This window comes from Petromyzon marinus, chromosome 15 (assembly GCF_048934315.1).
Source record: "Petromyzon marinus isolate PM22_M1 ecotype Great Lakes invasive population chromosome 15, UKy_Petmar_22M1.pri1.0, whole genome shotgun sequence".
Classification (NCBI taxonomy): domain Eukaryota; kingdom Metazoa; phylum Chordata; class Hyperoartia; order Petromyzontiformes; family Petromyzontidae; genus Petromyzon; species Petromyzon marinus.
In genome coordinates, this window is record NC_133681.1 from 2473623 (window position 1) to 2494361 (window position 20739).

General features: G+C 56.2%; 1 protein-coding gene across 2 annotated transcripts in view; it reads left to right on the top strand.

Moving 5' to 3' along the window:
* Nucleotides 1-20739, top strand: part of LOC116942572 (sodium-dependent lysophosphatidylcholine symporter 1-B-like) — a 110985-nt gene that overhangs the window by 80997 nt on the left and 9249 nt on the right. For both annotated transcript variants that reach the window (XM_032954639.2, XM_076067203.1), the window contains 4 exons: nucleotides 14846-14978; nucleotides 16111-16189; nucleotides 16978-17141; nucleotides 20064-20163. In XM_032954639.2, the coding sequence (XP_032810530.2) occupies nucleotides 14846-14978; nucleotides 16111-16189; nucleotides 16978-17141; nucleotides 20064-20163 (476 nt within the window). The remainder of the gene's footprint in view (nucleotides 1-14845; nucleotides 14979-16110; nucleotides 16190-16977; nucleotides 17142-20063; nucleotides 20164-20739) is intronic.

Consider the following 20739-nt stretch of genomic DNA (forward strand, 5'->3'; position numbering starts at 1 on the left):
GCCGCGTGTAACCCTGTAGGGCCGCGGGCTGACACGCTGTGCCACCGCCGGGGAATCTCAGTCGCCCGGCTTCGCTTTTTGCCGCTCGTTTTTTCCCCCCGAGGGGGGTGGCTCGGTTTGTGAGGAGGCGGCCTCGCTGGGAAATCCGCTCCGCCTTCCCGGAATCTTGACACGTCGCGCAACGCGCGCGCACGTGCGCGTGTTTTGTCAGTTCACCTGATACCCCCCTTCTGCTCTGAGCACCGTTGGGCTGTGCTTTACACTCTGAGCCAGGTCAGTCCCGCTTGCCTTGCCCGCCTGCTTGAGCGATGTGAACCCCGCAATCCCGGTGCGTCCCCTTTAAATCGAGATGGAAAACGCATTTCCTTAGAACTTGTTGTTGTTGTGTTTAGTTTGTTGTCACCCCTCCCACCCCCGCACCTCCAGTTAGCACGGTCGACGACGCAGGGTGAAAAAGAAGTTCAACACACAGCGCACGTAATCAAATGCTTAAGTATTTGATTACAAAGCGCATCGGCCGTGCCCCTCGGCCTCCTGGGAGTTCCTCATTTCAGGAGCGTTGGTTCAACACAAGCAAACTGCGGACCGGTTCTGACAATCGATGCCTCATCAGCAGTCAGGCTCGCTGAAACCAAAGCTGGGGAAGCGCCAGATGACCATCGTGAGGGACCCTCTCTCTCTCTATGGGTTCTAGTTAGCACGAAGGCTCCGTCGGTTGCGTTCTATTTGACTCCTTGTGACGATGCGAGGGCTCCTGACCAGCGCGTCTGGCTACGTATGGCGCGAAAGAAATTCAACGTACATATACATACACACACGTACACACACACGTACGTACACACACACGTACACACACACACGTACGTACACACTCACGTACGTAAACACACGTACACACACGTACGTACACACACATGCACACACGTACGTACGCACACAGACGTACGTACACACACGCACGTACACACACAGACGTACGTACACACAGACGTATGTACACACACAGACGTACGTACACACATACGTACGTACACACACACACGTATGTACGCACACAGACGTACGTACGTACACACACACGTACGTACACACACACACGTATGTATGCACACAGACGTACGTACACACACACGTATGTATGCACACAGACGTACGTACGTACACACACACGTATGCATGTGCTTGCGTTCCGCACCGCGGAGGTATCGCCGCGACGCACCGCGAGAGTGAAGGAAAGCGGCGAGCGTTTTGAGACGCCACGCGATCTCCGGGACTGAAATGCAGCCGGCTGCCGGTGCCGCTCGGATCACAAAGCAGCAGCCGCCGCCGCCGCGATGATTGGCACAGAGGGATTGGCCCCGTCACGTGAGAATTACTCGCGTTCCCCCCCGCCGGGGGAAGGTATGCGCGGGGCCGGGCGAGGGTTTTATCCGCGGACGGCGCGCCGCAGCAGCCACCTCCGCCGCCTTGCCCCGCGGGCGGCGGTGTCAAGCTGACGGCCGGAGGTGCGAGTCGCACCCAGCCTGCGCGTCTCACCCTCCCTGAGCGTCTCACCCTCCCTGAACGTCTCACCCACCCTGCGCGTCTCACCCTCCCTGAACGTCTCACCCACCCTGAACGTCTCACCCAGCCTGCGCGTCTCACCCTCCCTGAGCGTCTCACCCTCCCTGAGCGTCTCACCCTCCCTGCGCGTCTCACCCTCCCTGAACGTCTCACCCACCCTGAACGTCTCACCCAGCCTGCGTGTCTCACCCACCCTGAACGTCTCACCCACCCTGCGCCCACCGCGGGCGTCGCGTTTCCCCGGCGTCGTCGTCGTTCGACGCGGCGTCGGTGTGCGCCGTCTGGCATCGCGTTTAGCCTCCCCCGATGAACGTCGTCGGTTTGCTGGATGTGCGCTCCAAACATCTGGATTTGAAACTGCACAATGAACCGTGCAGATACGGTTCGCAAGGTGCCCACTTGCGCCGCCGTGGAGAATGTAAATAGCAAGCCGCGTAAGCAGACTCTGAACCTCCACTTAAAATACAACAAATATATCAATGTGCGTCTTATAAATAATATATAAATGTACGCCTGCTGAAATTATGCACTCCCAGAAGGCCGTTTGGGTTGATGAGTTGTGTAAGAAGTAATATATTATTTTCATGTGGAGGAAATGTGGAGGCATTTTGTCCATTCTATTTTGTTACAAATTGAGTTGTTATTCTTTGCTGGGTTTAAAGGTCACTCTTCAGTTTACATGCGACTTGTACGCACGGGATCGAGTGGGGCGTACGTGGAGACTCTGACTGGAGAAGTGGCGGTGGGAGACCCACCGGTTGGTTCTGCTGCCCACGTTACCTGCCACTTACACTCACACACTCACTCACACAGTCACTTACTCGCACACTCTCACACACTCACTCACTCGCACACTCTCACTCACACACACAGTCACTAACTCGCACACTCACTCACACACTCACACACACACACTCACACACAAGCTCACTCACACACACACACACTCACTCACTCGCACACTCTCACAAACACACTCACTCAACAACAACCACCATTCGCCACAAAGTGGCGGTGACGTCACCACGACGCCTGTGCCAGGCTATGTGCACCTTGAGGCCACGTCAAGTGTCGAACGCTCGCTGGCGGGAGGTCACGGGGCAGACCCAGGTGCCATAGGTCAACTGACTGAGACGACTGGACTGAGACGACTGGACTCACTCACTCGCACACTCTCACTCGCACGCTTTCACACTCACACTCTCACACTCACTCACACTCACTCGCACACTCTCACACTCATTCGCTCGCGCACTTTCAGTACGTAACTTATTTCAATTGTGAAGTCTATTGTTGGTTGCCGTGTCACCAACCCCATGATTTAGGTAATGCGGCTTTAGTATTGAATATCGCGGCTTGGGCTTTCGCGGTACTTTCCAAGGACATAGCCCCCGCGATATTCAAGGGTCTCCTGTATACCATATATTTATATTTCATGATATATGTGCTTTGAAGAGTGGCCATTGCACAAAACTTCACCTCTTTTTATATTTATTTTGTTTTCCTTTGAGGCTACAGATTCGTGACAATTGCGTTGTTTAGAATGTACCACGGACAACGTGGCGGAGCACCGTGCACCAAGAGCAAAGCTCACGCCGCTCTCAACGGTGGATTCCCAACGGTTGTGCGGAGTGCGGCCCCACGGCCCCATGGCCCCACGGCCCCACGGCCCCACGGCCCCACGGCCCCACGGCCCCACGGCCCCACGGCCCCACGGCCCCACGGCCCCACAGCCCCACGGCCCCACGGCCCCATGGCCCCACAGCCCCACAGCCCCACGGCCCCATGGCCCCACGGCCCCACAGCCCCACAGCCCCACGGCCCCACAGTTCCGTGATCCCACGGTCCCACGGCCCCACGGCCCCATGGCCCCACGGCCCCATGGCCCCACAGCCCCACGGCCCCACAGCCCCATGGCGCCACGGCCCCACGGCCCCACAGCCCCATGGCCCCACGGCCCCACGGCCCCACAGCCCCATGGCCCCACAGCCCCATGGCCCCACGGCCCCATGGCCCCATGGCCCCACAGCCCCATGGCCCCATGGCCCCACGGCCCCACAGCCCCACGGCCCCACAGTTCCGTGATCCCACGGTCCCACAGTTCCGTGGCGCACCGTGGAGCGGCGTTCGTCGAACCAAAGATATCAAATTCTGCAATCAAGCAAAGAATTCCCCAAGCCAGCGAAGGCTACCAGAGTAACATTCTCTTCTCTTCATCCCTGTCACTGACCCCTTGCAAAAACATAAATGGGCCCATTGCTCATTGCCAAGCCGCGCTGTTCTGCGCTATCCCATCAACGCTGACAACGGCCTGCACAAAAGTTACGTTGAGTGGGCCGCGGCGCTGGTGGCCTCCCGTGCCCCCCCCCCTCCCCACCTTCCTTCTCGGCGAAATGTGTCCACAAGCTGGGCTTCGCGTGCTCACAACAACGACGACGAGCGCATGGCGTGAGCTGAGCGCACGGGGTGGCGGTGGCGGGCAAGCAGGGCCTTTGATATCCTCCTCGCGTCATTTCCCGCTCGGCTGCGGCCCAGGGCCGGGGCCAGCTGAAGCTGCTGCTGCTGCTCTCATGTGCTTTCTGTTAACATCTTAAAGCCGGAAACATGAGCCTGGAGGGTGGTGCTGCTTCACGAGTCTCGAGTCAGGCGGCATGCTAATCATTAAGCTCGAGCTCGGAAATATTGGTTCCCTTTGGAGATAAACGGAGCGATATTTACCGTCGGCTGCTGTATCCGCGTGGGCATTTGTTCGTCTCAAACTAATAAGGAATAAAAATCTGTCTGCGAGATTTAAGAGAAATCCCTGCTGAGCGTAGCCAGAGAGAAGGTTGACCCGTCCCAGCCTCGCTTCTCAAGCGCTGCCACGGCCAGCGGTCTCCCAACAACAGCAGCGGCACATTGAGCATTCTGACGACAGCGACGCATAGTCACCTGATCACCTGGCCACCTGATCACATAATCACCTTATCACCTAGTCACCCGGTCACCTGGTCACCTGATCACATAGTCACCTGATCACCTGGTCACCTGGTTACCTGGTCACCTGATCACATAGTCACCTGATCACCTGGTTACCTGGTCACCTGATCACATAGTCACCTGATCACCTGGTCACCTGATTACCTAGTCACCTGGTTACCTAGTCACCTGGTGACCTGGTCACCTGGTCACATGATCACATAGTCACCTGATCACCTGGTCACCTGGTTACCTGGTGACCTGGTCACCTGGTTACCTGGTCACCTGATCACAGTCACCTGTTTACCTGGTGAGCTGGGGACCTGGTCACCTGGTTACCTGGTCACCTGATAACCTAGTCACCTGGTTATCGAGTCACTTGGTGACAAAAATGTTAACTCCCTCTTCTGGTATGCAGGAGGTTTGGGTTCGATCCTGACCCTGACGCCTACCGCTGGGTATTTGGCGTTTGTGCGTCCCCGTGGTCGTGTGGATTTTTCTCCGGGTCCTGCGGTTTTTCCCTCCACGTGTAGAATCAACATCACGCGTTTAGATTGTTTCTCTGCTATACATTTTCCACGTGCTGATAAACCACTTCGCTGAGCTATGATTTGTGGCCAGGTCGCTTCTGAAAGCGAGCCGCATATCTCAGTGGGCCTCACCTGGTGAAATAAAAAGAGAGTTTGGTTTTAGTTTAGTCACACGGTGCCGCGCGACGCTCGTCGCGTGGACACTGCCAAACCTCGACCGCCTCGCCGCGATCCCTCCGCTTCGTTCCTCGATTTTTTTTGTATTTTGCGTTCCAATCCGCAGACGCTCTCGAGACCGAGAGAGGAGACGCTCTCGCGGAGTCTTATTTCCCGCCTGCCGCCACCGCTGCGGTCGCAGCGCGTGGGGTCGCCTGGCGCGCTGCCGCCGCCGGGCCTTCGCGCCCGCCCGCTCAGCCGATTCTTGGCAGGATCGCGGCCGAGTAATCGTCGTCACTCTCGCCAGCTCTGCGCGGCCGCCATTCGCTTGGCTGGGGAGCGCACGCTCAGTCTCGGGGGCGTCGTCGTGCGTCGTGCGTCCGTCCCCCTGCGTGAGCGAGGGGCGGTGTGTGACGCGCGTCGCTGCGTAGGGTTGTGCGTGGAATCTAGGGCCCGCATCGGGGTGCTGCGGTGGCGAGATGTTGACCAGCTCGCCTGGTTTGCAGGAGTTTGTGGCTTCCATCCCGACCCTGACGCCTGCTGCTGTATATTTGGAGTTTGCGTGTCTCTCTCCCCGTGGTCGCCTGGATTTTTCTCCGGGTCCTCCGGTTTTTCCATCCACATTTAGAAACGTGCGTTTAGAGTTATTTGGCTGTTATACATTTCCACGTGATGATAAGCCACTTCGCTCTGCTTTCATTTTTGGCCAGGTCGCTTCTAACAAAAGGCTACATAGCTCAGTGGGCCTTACCTGGTAAAATAAACATAGTTAAAAATAGTTCCTTAGAATTATTGTAATGATTTACACTTGCAACGTGCAGAGAGAGTCCTTGCCTGTGTTTTACTGGCACATCCACAATCGTCCACGCTCTCGTCCACGCGCTCGTCCACGCGCTCGTCCACGCGCTCGTCCATGCGCTCGTCCACGCTTGTCCACGCGCTCGTCCACGCTTGTCCATGCGCTCGTCCACACGCTCGTCCACGCGCTCGTCGTAGTCGTGCCCGTGGAAATGCTAACGAGACACGGGGCAACTGCGTTTTTTCGGAAATTACATTTTACAATCGAGTAAATTAATTGCGCTCGCTTATTGGTGCAGCGAGTTTTGAGGTTTGGCGATATGTTAACCACCTCTCCTGGTATACAGGAGGTTGTGTGTATATGTACGCATGCTGAACTTAATCCGCACCGTACGTAGCCAAATCGCCGTCACCGGCCATCGCCGCCGATGCCCGCGGCACGGCCGTTGTGGAGGAGCTGTCGAGGATCGGCCGTACCGTGCCGACCGCCGTTTCCCACACCGCTCGTGTGACATCCACAACAGCTGTTACCATTGGGCACGGGAACTTAGAAGAAGCAAACAGCTGAGCGCCGGGGAGAGATAGCTGGCATCGCCGCCAGGGCTTCGGTAAATATTTGGGCTTCCAAGCCGAGGGGCTTCTGCTGAGCCCTGTGGACTCTGGGTGGCAGCGTTTATCCCGTTCGTCATCACAAATCGGCGGGCGTTGGGTTGTCGGCCGAAAAAGGCGGACGGATCTCGCGCGAATTGGCATTAGCTCTCTTGATCATCGCCACGGCACGTCGCCAGCGTCGCCCGGCGTCCCTCCGAGCGCGCTCACGGCGGACGTAACCCCGTAGCTTGCCCACGGCATGGCATGGCAGTCGGCGAGACAGACCCGCTGTCCCATTTGCCTGGCCGGTTATATTCACAGAGAGTTCAAGATCCGGTTTGGGCTTCACTCGGCCCAACATCCCGGAAAATGAAAACCAATTTGTGGTGAAGTCAACATTTGTTATCCCGTGGATGAGCAACATCCCTGCCATAGGAATGTGGAATTTCCACGGCTGGCTCCGGGCTGTAAACGGGAGATGAGCATTGCCCCGATTGCTCGTTTGGTGAGGAACTCACTTTGATTGCTAAACTGTCACCTGCACAGACTAACTGTTGCTGGGTTGATTTTCTGTTGCTTTTGTTTATAGCCAGTGCAAAGTTTGGCGAGGGGGCACGCGTGTCTATCGTCGGCAATCTTGGGCAACCGCAGATTTGGAAGTATTTGCATGGACGGGGTTGAGGGTTGGAGGGTTTCAGAGCGTGGAGGCGCAGTCCGACAAAGCTGCAGTCGGCAGCAGGTTGGCTTGTTTGCACGATTTTCCCCGATGAGTGAACTGTATTTACTCTTGCATCCTGGTGCACTTAAACAGCTTCGTCCCGTGTCTAAATAGTTATTTTTGTGTTTATTCTCGATAGCAGAGGCAGAGGCAGCTTGCTTTATTCCCATGTTTGGTGAGTTTTGTGTCCACTTAACACTTTCCCACTAAGGTTGGAAGCGTTGTAGCTCAGCTGTGTCTGTCTGCGTACGTACGGGTGTATGTTGAACTTCTTTCGCACCGTACGCAGCCAACCGGAGGTGCGGGGGAAGGACAACAAACTCACAATAAGCAGTTTTAAAGAAATTAGTTTCTCAATCAAGATCAGTGGTTCTTAACCTGGGGTGGACGCACCCCGTGGCGCGAGATGCCCTTTCTGATAACCAAAGGGGTGCAGGCTGCAGGAAAGGTGAAGAACCACTGTACTAGATGATTTAAAAGTGCGTAGCTCCAGTGGCTTCCGAATATCGTAAGGAAGAGCGTTCCAGACGGCCGCAGAAGCGCATCCGAAAGCGTGAGATTGCCGTGACTGCCATCTTTATTGGATGGCCAGCCCAAAGCCGCTGCTGCTGCTGCTGCGAGAAGGAGCGGAGTTGGCGTGGTGATGGTGACTGCGATAGTTTGCGTGGTGATGCTGAACTTGATGGTTCGCGTGGTGATGGTGGCCGTCGGGACGATCCGCACGGACGAGGTTGCAGGATAAAAAGCGGCTTTGCTATTAGGGACATTGATCAAAGCGCTGCGCGAAAATCAGGCGATCAGAAAAATATCGCTCGTCGCGATACACGCGACCGCCTCCGACGATGTCACGGCGTGACGCGCGGCCGCTCGTCGTGATATCAGCCACGATCTCTCCACTGCTGGATTGAAGGCCTCTCCCCAAGCTGGCGGCCGTGCCCCGTGCTCCTTCAATGGGACGATCCGCCCAGCAGCTACACGCCAGACGATTTCGTCGCTCCGTCTCTTATCGCTGGACGGTCTTCCGGGGTGGTATTTCCTCCGATTTCGTCGCTCCGTCTCCTCGCTGGGCGTCCTCCGGGGCGCCAAACCTCTCCCTTGGCCGCCACTCTGTGGTCAATCTCGACCGTCCGTGCCGCAGGTTGCTGTTGAGGAGGAGGTTAGTGGTTCCGACTCGGCAGGCCACACCCCCCCTCCCCCCCCCGGTTATTACCGCGGGCGGACGAACCTCAAGCGTACGCATCGTCCGCTGCGTGCTGGCGCCTCGGCCTCAAGCAGGAGGCTTACTCTCATCGTCATCCTCCTGGGAGGCTCGTACCTCGCACGCTCGTTTTCATTTTGCAAATCGATATCTCCTCTCCCACGTCATCATCAGCATCATCAGCACTGCTCGCAGAGCACTAATGAGCGGGGTGAACAGAGCACTAATGAGCGGGGTGAACAGAGCACTAATGAGCGGGGTGAACAGAGCACTAATGAGCGGGGTGAACAGAGCACTAATGAGCGGGGTGAACAGGGCACTGAGCGGGGTGAACAGAGCACTAATGAGCGGGGTGAACAGGGCACTAATGAGCGGGGTGAACAGGGCACTAATGAGCGGGGTGAACAGGGCACTAATGAGCGGGGTGAACAGGGCACTAATGAGCGGGGTGAACAGAGCACTAATGAGCGGGGTGAACAGGGCACTAATGAGCGGGGTGAACAGGGCACTAATGAGCGGGGTGAACAGGGCACTAATGAGCGGGGTGAACAGGGCACTAATGAGCGGGGTGAACAGGGCACTAATGAGCGGGGTGAACAGGGCACTAATGAGCGGGGTGAACAGGACACTAATGAGCGGGGTGAACAGAGCACTAATGAGCGGGGTGAACAGGGCACTAATGAGCGGGGTGAACAGGGCACTAATGAGCGGGGTGAACGGAGTGAAGATCAAAAGACCTAAAGAGGAAGTGCACGAATTTATTCAGCCGCGTTTCAGACTGTGCTCCCCCTGAGAGGCTTTTATTTAACCAGCACCAAAGACAAAGCTCCCCCGTGTAGCCTGAACAGACTGTTGGGGCAAGTGCTGTCAGCGAGCACCTGTGAAGGCCGGCACGGCACACGAGGGGGTGGGTGGCCAACACCACGCCCGGCCTCCTTTATCTCCCCAGTGGTGATGTTTACACACCGCACCAGGTACTCATTTCAGGCTGTGTCGACCTGGGGGAAGCGCATACCCGATTTAGATAATCGTCACTGGGTGTTAGCCGTGAGCGGGAATCGAACTGTGGTCGCCGGGTTCGTAGGCTGCTCATGCCGGCGCCTCTACCGCTCCGACCCGACCACGGAGTCTGTCGTAGCAAGGGCGCCCAGGGACTCGCGTCCATGAACACGTGCGCACGTATTCACTTGTTCCGAAGTAAATATTTTCCTGTTGTTGTTGTCGTCGGTGGTTTTTAAATGTCGATGGTGAGCATGAGAACGCGACGGCGAGGTCCCTAATCGGCAGCCCCCCGTGTTGGGTTGTGGCCGTGCTGCTCGTCGCTTTCAGCTTCTCCGTCGATCGATTCCTTCGTGGGGAATTGCGCTCTTGGATAAACATCGAGCCCAAGCGTCTAAAAAACGAAGGAGATTTAATTATCATCGTTCGTCCGCGCTCATCTGCAATGGAGATTTGGGTAAAACGAGAGCCGTGTTTCCGCCGTGGCCGCGGTGGTGAGATTTGGCCGGGCACAGTTGAGGGGGGTAACTCGGAGCCGGTGAGGCGGCGTCTGCCGTGGGCCGGCTCCCCGTGGCTCCATGGTGGCCGGGAGATATTTAACTCCCTCGCCTGCTGTACAGGAGGATGTGAGTTCGAGAACGTGTCAGAGGCGACTTTGTGGGCAAGAAAGGGGCGTTGCCCGAAATGTCGCCCCTCACGTGTTTGGTCGTCTTCGAAGGTGGCGGCGGCGGCGTCGTTGACGATGGCGGCGGAGTGTTTCTTATCCACGCTCGTGCGCAGGTGCCAACGCGGTGTCGCAAGCGGTGTGCGAGACACGGAAGGCGAGGGGGGTGACTTTATACTTCGTCACGCCCGCGGACGTTTCGTTTCCTTTTTACCGTTGACATATTGCGAAGTTCGATGTACTTCTGAGTGATTGGAATTGTTCAGAAACTTGGCAGAGATGTTACATCTGAAGAGCATGAGTCAGAGTACGATATGAGATATTGGACTGTACTTACGAATAGCGAAAATAAGCAAGCACACACAATGTAAATGTTATTGGATAAAAATCACGGTTGTGAAACATCACCTGAAAATGACTCAGTTGGAGGTGCACATGGCAACAAGCAGCAACAACATCGCGGGCTCCCAACTGCAAAAAACTTGGCAGGACGCTTGTGAAATAAACAGTCTTGAGTTCCCGTGCGGTGTTCCTGTGTGACGTTCTCGTGTGACGTTCTCGTGTGACGTTCCTGTGTGACGTTCCCGTGCGGTGTTCCTGTGTGACGTTCTCGTGTGACGTTCTCGTGTGACGTTCTCGTGTGACGCTCTCTTGTGACGTTCTCGTGTGACGTTCTCGTGTGACGTTCTCGTGTGACGTTCCCGTGTGACGTTCCTGTGAGACGTTCTCGTGTGACGTTCCCGTGTGACGTTCTCGTGTGACGTTCTCGTGTGACGTTCCCGTGTGACGTTCTCGTGTGACGTTCTCGTGTGACGTTCTCGTGTGACGCTCTCTTGTGACGTTCTCGTGTGACGTTCTCGTGTGACGTTCTCGTGTGACGTTCCCGTGTGACGTTCCTGTGAGACGTTCTCGTGTGACGTTCCCGTGTGACGTTCTCGTGTGACGTTCTCGTGTGACGTTCCCGTGTGACGTTCTCGTGTGACGTTCTCGTGTGACGTTCTCGTGTGACGCTCTCTTGTGACGTTCTCGTGTGACGTTCTCGTGTGACGTTCTCGTGTGACGTTCCCGTGTGACGTTCTCGTGTGACGTTCCCGTGTGACGTTCTCGTGTGACGTTCTCGTGTGACGTTCTCGTGTGACGTTCCCGTGTGACGTTCTCGTGTGACGTTCTCGTGTGACGTTCCCGTGTGACGTTCCTGTGCGGCGTTCTCGTGCGGTGTTCCTGTGTGACGTTCTCGTGTGACGTTCTCGTGTGACGCTCTCTTGTGACGTTCTCGTGTGACGTTCTCGTGTGACGTTCCTGTGTGACGTTCCCGTGCGGTGTTCCCGTGTGACGTTCTCGTGTGACGTTCCCGTGTGACGTTCTCGTGTGACGTTCCCGTGTGACGTTCTCGTGTGACGTTCCCGTGTGACGTTCTCGTGTGACGTTGCTGTGAGACGTTCTCGTGTGACGTTCTCTTGTGACGTTCTCGTGTGACGTTCCTGTGTGACGTTCCCGTGTGACGTTCTCGTGTGATGTTCTCATGTGACGTTCTCGTGTGACGTTCTCATGCGGTGTTTCCGTGCGGTGTTCCTGTGTGCTGTTCCCGTGTGACGTTCCTGTGTGACGTTCTCGTGTGACGTTCTCATGTGACATTCTCGTGTGACGTTCCCGTGCGGTGTTCCCTGTCGCCCCGGCACCGTGTCTGCGCCAAGAGCGGCTCATTTCATAATCGCGACGCACACAATCTTCAACTCACCCGCAGTCCCATCCCTCCTTCTCCCCCCTCCTCGGCAAAATGTTTGTGTTGGCCTCAGAGAATGAACCCGTGTTTGAGTGTATGCCACTCTCAACGCTTGCCACATCTCACCCACGATACCAATGCAAATCATGCAGTGCCTTGCCCTGACTTTTCACGGCTCGTCTGTAATTTTCATTCAGCAGAGCATAACAAAGTGACTTTCGTTTGAAGGTACGACATGGATAGTTTAACACGTAGACTTTCACGACCAATATTATCCATAACACGGTTGTTTTTTTAGTTAGATCTCGTAAAAATATAAATGTGTCGTTAAATCCGCCGCCACCAGCACAGCCAATTAGTAAGGTTTGTCACGTAAACAGAACGTGCCAATTCGTTACTGGCACAGCACACCGGTGTATTGGAGAGCCAAGCCACAACATTGACAATCTGAGTACGACGTTTCACAAGTAATTACAACTAGCTTCATCAGGCGACAGCCATATTTGTCTGTCGTCTGATGAAGCGAGTTGTGATTACTGGCTTGACTCTCTAACACACCGGTGTGCTGTGCCAGTAACGAATTGGCCACGTTCCGTTGACGTAACAAACCTTACTAATTGTCTGTGTCGGGTGGTGGTGGGTTTAATGACACATTTATATATTTACGCGATCTAACCCAAACAAAAACCCCTGTATTACGGACTCTATGGATAGTTTAGCGTGTACATACCTAACAGTGACACAAGTACCTTCATTCGTTGAGAAACTGAGTCGATCGAGGGTTCGTGGATCACATCAACGGGGTTCAAGCTCCTTTCCCATGGGCGTCGAGGTGCCCATAACCCCGGCTAAGCAGGAACAAGGTCGTGCAAACACATTTGTACAAACATCCCATCGCTCCCTTCTTAGCATTGGGACGCGTGGGCAATACCCAGTAGCACTCAGTTGGGGGGTATAGATTGAGACCTAGGAACCTGTATGAAACCCATTCAGAACAGGGGGGGGGGGGAGGTGGGAGAATATACCAACTCCACGCAGAGAGAGGTGCCCGAGAGGGGGAATTGAACTCAGGCCCTTCTGCTGTGAGGCTGTGAGCGCTGCCACTGCGCCCGGGGAGCTTTGGGAACTCTGTTGCCCCCTTGTGCGGGCTCGGGCATTCTCCGGGCGCTCCGGTTTCTGAACGCTCATCATCGACTGGCTGGACGCTTGTTAACACGTAGGGGACGGCAGAGCTTGGGCAGTTGCTGGCGTCGGCTCACCGACGATTGTTCCTGTGCGTGCGTGTGCGTGTGTGGGGAGCGCGCTGCTCAACGAACCTGGCGATTATGTGAACTGGTCTTGGGCCTCCCCCTAGGTGAACTCAGCCTCAAATGAGTACCTAGTGCGGTGTGTTAACATTCGTCACTGGGGAGACAAAGGCGGCCGGGCGTGGTGCTGGCCACCCTTTCGTGTGTCGTGCTGGCCTTCATAGGTGCTCGCTAACAGTTCTAACAACAGTCTGTTAAGGCTATATGGGGGATCTTTGTCTTTCTTTGTATGTGGAACTTCTTTCGCACATCGTATGTAGCCAACCATGCTAATCGGAGGTGCGGGGGAAGGACAACAAACTATACACGAAAAGCATTTCTTAAGAAAATGAGTTCCTGAGCGAGTTTTGTTAAGTCCCGTCGCTGTTAGCAAATCTGATCAACAGCTCCACACGCAAACACGTCCCTCGATCGTAGTGGCCGGACCGAGCGGAATCCTCGTGGCTAAAGTGGACGCGTTGGTGAGCTCGTGCCCGGCTCACGCCCTCACCACCTTGAGATTGTCACCAGAAGCGCTCCACGCTTCTGCGCTTCTTCAAACTGAAGCTCCGTTCGTCTGGACAGCCACACGAGGTTTTGACTTCGGTTCTCCTGGCCGGCAGGCAGGGGCCACATTCCTGTGGATGGAGGTCTGCAACTGATAACCGCTCTGTTGAAGTCCCGGCAATGTGGTGAACACTTGGGGTGCCATGGTGGCTTGGAGATGTTAACTACGTCGCCTGGTGTACAGGAAGTCGTGGGTTCGATCCCGACCCTGATGCCTGCTGTATATTTGGTCACGTAAATTTTTGTCCAGGTCCTCCGGTTTTCCCTCCACATTTAGAATCAACATTACGCGGTTACAGTATTTGGCTGCTGCTATTAATTTCCACACAATAAGCACTGCGATGAGCTATCATTTGTGATAGCCAGGGCGCTTCTGAAAGAGACCCACATAGCTCAGTGGGGCCTTACCTTGTAAAAGAAAAAATAGTTAACGTTGTTTTAGTTTTATCGTTTCATTTGAACGATCCCGGCGAGAGAGACGATGGGCCGAGGTGGTTTTAATTCACGACCCTGTGATTGGGAACTGTGCCCCGGCATATGTGGGCCCAGCATGCGCTGCTCTCCCTCCCTCCCTCCCAGGGCCCCGTGGGTGTCCAGAGGCGCCACCTCCTGGCTTGACCACGGCATTCCAGCACAAGCTCGCCGCTTAATCTCCATCAGTATTCCATCTGTACGGGGATTGAGCGTTTCCCCCCCACCCAACCTTTGGGTGTTCTCCGGGTGTATAGACACCCAACAGTGGAGTCGGCCAAACACGCATTCATCGCGTTGTAGTAGGGATGAGCGGTTGCACGGCTGCCTCGGCGTAGCGTCACACACGAGGCATTGGGATGCTGCTGGATGCTTCTAGATGCTACCCACGCGCCTAGGTCTTTGTTCAGCCTGCGTACGCATTTCACGTGTTATCACGGACTGTGCTTTATCCTACATTATTTATCATAACGCAATTTTTCCATAACGTGGTGTTCTTCAGGAACGCAACTATCGCGCTATAGGAGAACACAACTACCGCGTTATAGGAGAACACAACTACCGCGTTATAGGAGAACACACTATATTCGGTCGCCTGCTGTGCCGTGTGTCTCCAACCGCAGGATCGTCTGCTCCACGCCGTTCGCAGTAATTTTCTACTTCCTGCTGTGGTACGTTCCCAACTTCCACATGGAAACGTCCTCCAAGGTGTGGTGGTACCTGGTCTCCTACTGCCTCTTCAAGACGTTCCTCAACGTGAGTCACCCCGCGTCCCTCCTCCGCGCCGTCCGGATCGCAGCCGTTAGCAGATGGCGCCGTCACCTTGCAGCCGTGCTCACCGCTCACGCTGCAGACCGCACGTCCGTGCAATGATCGTGCGTGGGCCTGCTGCGAAAACTATGGCGGATCCTCCTGAAAAAGAGGCTTGAGACTCCCCTGGGTCGCAAGATGTTAACTACCTCGCCTGGTGTACAGGAAGTCGTGGGTCTCGATCCCGACCCTGACGCTTGCTGTATATTTGGAATTTGCGGTGTCTCTCTCCCCGTAGTCGCGTGGATTTTTCTCTGGGTCCTCCGATTTTTCCCTCCACACTTAGAATCAGCATCACGCGTTTAGAGCATTTGGCTGCTATAAATTTCCATGTGATAAGCCACTTCGTCGAGCTATCATTTGTGATAGCCAGGTCACTTCTGAAAAAGAGCTACGTAGCTCAGTGGGGCCTTATCATGTAAAATAAAAACAGTAACAAAAATATATCACAAAGTGTCGTGAAAAGAGCAGCGGGTCCCCGGCCTCCAGTCCGCCGGCCGGCAAGGCCGTGGGAAGGCCTCCGCGTAACTCTTGTGGCACCTGCAATGTCGATCGCTACGGCGGGAGCAGCTGGTTCACTGCGTGCCCATCCGCAGATCAGCTTGGTCCACGGGCGCAAGACAGTTTTGGAACCAGTTTAACACGTAGGCTTTCGCGACCAATATTATTCATAATAAAGGTTTTTGGGTTAGATCGCGTTATGTATAAATGTGTCGTAACCCTCCACCACCCGACACGGCCAATCAGCAAAAAAGTGTCATGTTGACAAAAGACAATTAGTTCACTACTTTAGCCCACCGGTGTGTTGAAGAGTGAATCCACAACATTTACAGTTTGAGTACGACGTTTCGCTGGTAATTACATCCAGCATCATCGGGCAATTCGCCCGATTACGAGTTTTGGAACCGCTGCTCCGGCGGGCTTCACTTTCGTGCTCGCTGCTGACCCAGCGAGCACAAACAGTCGGGCGCGTCAGAAAAGGTGTCGTGCGAACGTAGCCGCGCGCGCGTGCGCCGTAACGACGCTGGGTCGCTGACGCATGCCCTGCTTGTCTACGCCCCACTCTCCTCGCGTTCAGACGCTGCACGTGCCGTACGCGGCCATGACCATGTTCCTGAGCCGCGACTCCAAAGAAAGAGACTCAGCCACCGCGCACAGTAAGCATCCCCCTCCTCCCTCCCTCCCTCCCTCCCCCACCCATCCTTCCCCCCCTCCCCCACCCATCCCTCCGCTACGGCCCGCGAGACGCCCAGGGCGTTCGTGACGCATTCGCTGAGGTTCGCGGTTCGAATCCTGCAGGCTGCCCTGGTAAATTTATGGTTAATGCACCCGGAGTTTATATTCCGCGTACATTTACAATAATATGCTATGCCATGGTTAATACTCCGGGAAAATTAACCATAATATACTACGTGCCGCCTGCTTCACAGTAGACGTCAGGGGTCCAATTTCGTCATTCTAAGTAGAGTAGGCTGTTTTGAAAAATCACCTGCAAATGACTTGGTTGGGAAACACACGGCAGTCATCGCCCCCTCCTGCGAAAACTACGCAGGGCCCTCCCGAAAGAGAGTCTTAAGACTCAGCGATGCTCTCCTGGGTAGCGAGATGTTAACTTCCTAGCCACGGTGGCTAGGAGATCTTAACTACCTCGCCTGGTATACAACCCTGAGTTTGCGTTTCTCTTTCCCCGTGGTCGCGTGGATTTTTCTCCAGGCCCTCCACATTTTTCCCTCCACATTTAGAAGAAACACGCATTCACAGTATTTGGCTGCTGCCACGAATTTCCTCGTAATAATCCACTTCGTTGAACTTTCATTTGTGGCCAGGTCACATCTGAAAAGGAGCTATTCATAGCTCAGCAGGACTTACCTGGAGAAAAAAAATACGTATAAAATACGGCCGAGAGCACCGTTCCGATTGAACTCCCCCCGTGGCGCCGTGGCAGGGATGACGCTGGAGCTCGTGGGCATTCTCGTGGGGGCCCTGGTGCAAGGCCTCATCCTGCAGGCGTACGGCCTGCAGGGTGGCACGAGGGGCATCATCGAGAGCAATGGAACGTGCACGTCGCCGCACGCCGCCAACGCCTCCAACTCCTCCTTCAACGACATGGTGGGTGAGGGCCCGCAGCCGGCGCCACCGCCACACAGTCCCGGCTCACGTGGGGCGGTGGTGGACACGGGACACGGGCAACCCTCTGCCACCGCCAAGTGGCGGTCGACGTAAAATAGGATTCTTATGCAAGTGAATTGCTGAGCATCGCACAAACGCAAGCAAGTGGTTTTTTGAACTTCTTTCGCACCGTACGTAGCCAACCGTGATAACTGGATGTGCGGTGGGAAGGACAGAAAACTAAACACAAAAATCAGTTCTGAAGAAACGAGTTTTTAATTTAGATTTCAAAGTGGATAGCTCCAGAGGGTTCTTAATGTCGGAAGGAAGAGCGCACGATGCGGTGACCGTCTTTGTTCGATGGCCAGGCAAAAAACCTACTGCGAGGGTGATCGGAGTTCGCGTGTTGCGTGGAAAAGCTGTCCTCCTCCGTAATGCTTGACCCGATCCGTGAACCACCTCAGATCTATAGAATTGCACCGGAAGTTCTGAATAAGTGAGATCCCTCCAGATTCCTAACGCAGTCGTTGGCCACAGTGATTCGGGGGGGGGGGGAGGGAATAGCCATGGCGGCAGCTGCAGGAGCAGAGAAGTCGTGGCCTCCTGTTGAGCAGAGGCTGACTGTGGCTCTCCCCCCTTGGCTGCTGGAGATATTTTTTTATTTATTCACGAGGGGTGAGAACTCAAGAGAGCATATTGAGAATCATATGCCAGAGTGACCTGGGGCATTAGTCTGCCTCCAAAGAGCCCAATGTATTCGCTTACTGATCATTCACCTGTTAACGACGGGCTGTTGCAGGTACAGTAAATATTAATTAATGCATTGATTAACCACGTGTGATTATAATGTTGTTAGTATCCTTATGTATGAATATCCATTGCTTAAATATTATAAAGTACGTTCATTTTGGTGAAAAAGGGTAACTTTCGATGCTATCCGAACGAATTAACCCGTGAACATAGATTTCTCTGCTTAACGACCGAATCGCGAAATAACCCGTTTTGTGGAACTAATTAATTACCGCCGTTGAGAAGGGTTCTACTATCACCGCCGTGACTACGCCCGCAGTCATAACCCGGGGGCCAGCCACTGCCGGCCCTCTTCACCGCCCGGGGAGGGCGGGGGGGGGCACGCCAGGGGGGCGACGTGAAACGAAGCGTCCAGACGGGTCGCTCAGGGCGACGATGTTGACGACGGCGATGGGGATTGTGGAGTTGAGGCGATGTTGCAGGAAGCCGGGAGCCGGGGTAATGTGTACAGGTGGCCTTGCAGTGGACCATCCCAGGTCCGTTGGAGGTTGGAGCTGAGAGGGTTTTCGGGGAAGCCATGGAATTGAGAGTGGCGGTGGTCAGAGTCAGATGTTCTGAAGGCACGGAGAAGGGGTTTTAGCAGCGGACGAGGAAAGGGAAGCGGCGGACGTGCAGCGGAGGTTAGAGGTCCTGGAAAGTTTGTTCAAGACCCGAATACCGCGCCCTTGGTTATGAACACGGATTTCGTTTTTAGCATCTTTGCCGGCTAAACGTGTCAGCAAGCGAGCGAGCGAGCGAGCGACTGGGCTAATAAAATAAGACCAACCAAAAAAAAACGTTTAAAAATACGCGGCTTGAAACCAGCGACAGGGAGTTGGCCTCGCGGAGGACGCAAGCGGTGTCGCTTGGCGCATTCCTAAAAATAACGGCTCGTCGCCAGGCACGCGGCGCTTCCTCTTGCCCATCCAAGGGTTTCTCCCCGCAAAGACGCTCGCGAGCGGGGAGTCGTGGCGCGTTTAAACCCCGGTGGAGCGTCGGAAGAAAGCGATTTTTAGAGCGCACTCGTTGCTTTGTTGGCGGTTGATGGTCCGAGCCCAGCGGCCGCCCTGGTGAATACCGCGGGCGTGTCGGTTAACGCAGTGCCACGCGCCGCCCGTGACGTTACGTGAGAGAGAGAACTGGCCGCGTGTGCCGGTGGCATGGTCCAGATTTGTCTCAATTAGAAAAATCACCGGCAAAATATAAAAAATTCGGTAAAACCACGTAGCAACATCGCCCCCACAGCGCCGTCATGGCAGCCTGCGCCATAGGAACGGTGTCGGTGGCGCGTGCACGATATCAGTATCCGTGACCGTTTTCAGGGATGTGCTGCTTTTACGTCCCAGAGAAAGTCTCTTTGCCGAGCCGACAAGTTGGCACGTGCCGCCACCTGCTGCTCCTGCTGCTGCTGCTGCCGCCGGGACTTTCTCCGAGTGAGAGCGAGACAGCGTGAGACATTTATTCTTGGAAACTGAGCGGGCGTGCCTTCAGGTCCAAGATGTCAAACGAAGGCACGCGGGCGATGCTTCATGCTGGCGGGAGGAATGTGTGTGTGTGTGTGCGTGCGTGCGGTGTTGAGTGTCCGTGCGGCCGTGCCCGGTGAGTGCCGTGCGCAGCCTGCCCCCGTGCCGGCGCCTTGCCGAGCGCGATGGCGGTGAGCGTGGCGGTGATTCCGCCGACGTGTGACGTTGGCGGCGTCCCCCGTCCCCCCTCGGCCGGCCTCCGTGAGCTGCGCCGGGCCGCACCCCAGCCGAGCGCCGAGCGAGGCTCCGCGTTGCTCGCGTGAACCCCTCCTCCGAGCTCGAGTTTGAGGCGAACGCGAGGCGAATGCCCCGGTTCCGCCTGCGGAGCACGGCGAGTTGGCGCTCGGTCGTCGCGTTCGAATATTTCACCCGGAGAATCCCTTGGGGCGGGGATGCCCACTGACGCGCACGTGGCCAAACACGCGGCGTCGCGATCGCGGTCGCGACGCGGAGTGCCGACGCGGCGGCGGTGCCTCCGAGGTGCGTGCCGGGGGGGGGTGCGGCTACCTCACGGGCCCTGGAAGCCGCGGAGGCTGCGCCGTCGTGCGGCCGTGCGTGTCGACGCTGGCGTTTCCGCTCTGTCCGCTGCGTGCGTGCGTTGGGTGCGCAGGCCTCCCTGGTGGAAGCCTACAAGACGGCGGCCGTGGTGATCGGCAGCATCTACCTGGCGTGCATCATCGTCCTCTTCCTGGGAGTGCGCGAGATCAAGGGTCGGTCACCGTGGCGGCGCACGGCCCCCGCAAGGCCTCCGCTCCCTCCGCTCGCTCTCTTCACCCTGCTCCCGCTGTTCTCGTCGGTCAAGCGCGTGAGCGAGTGACTTCGCAGCCGGGAGGTTCCGAGTTCAAATCCCCGTCGAGGGGGGTCGGCTCGAACCGATGATCCCGCGCGGTCGAGAAGAACCGCCTCGTGGGGAGGGGAAGTGGGGGCGGTGCGCGTGGAGAGGCTCCTCGTCCCCACGGCGTAGGAAAGCGGCCGGATAACAAACCACAGCGGGGGGGGGGGGGGGGGGGGGAGCGGGGGCGATAACAGCGCAGAGTTTGCCGCTCCACCGGGTCGGCCGCACGGGGGAGGGTGGGGGGTTGGGGGGCTGCCGTGTCCCCTTGTCCCCGTGTCCCCGTGTCCCCGGCCAGAGGGGGCAGCAACCCCAGCGGGGGCAGCCTCCCACCTCGCGCGGCGGAGTCGAGGGGGCGCTGATCCTGACAGGAGGAGCTAGAATTAAGACGGGGAGAGGTGCACGCTCAGCGCTCCATCGTTCATTCTCCGGCGCGAGACTTCCCCCGGCTGCA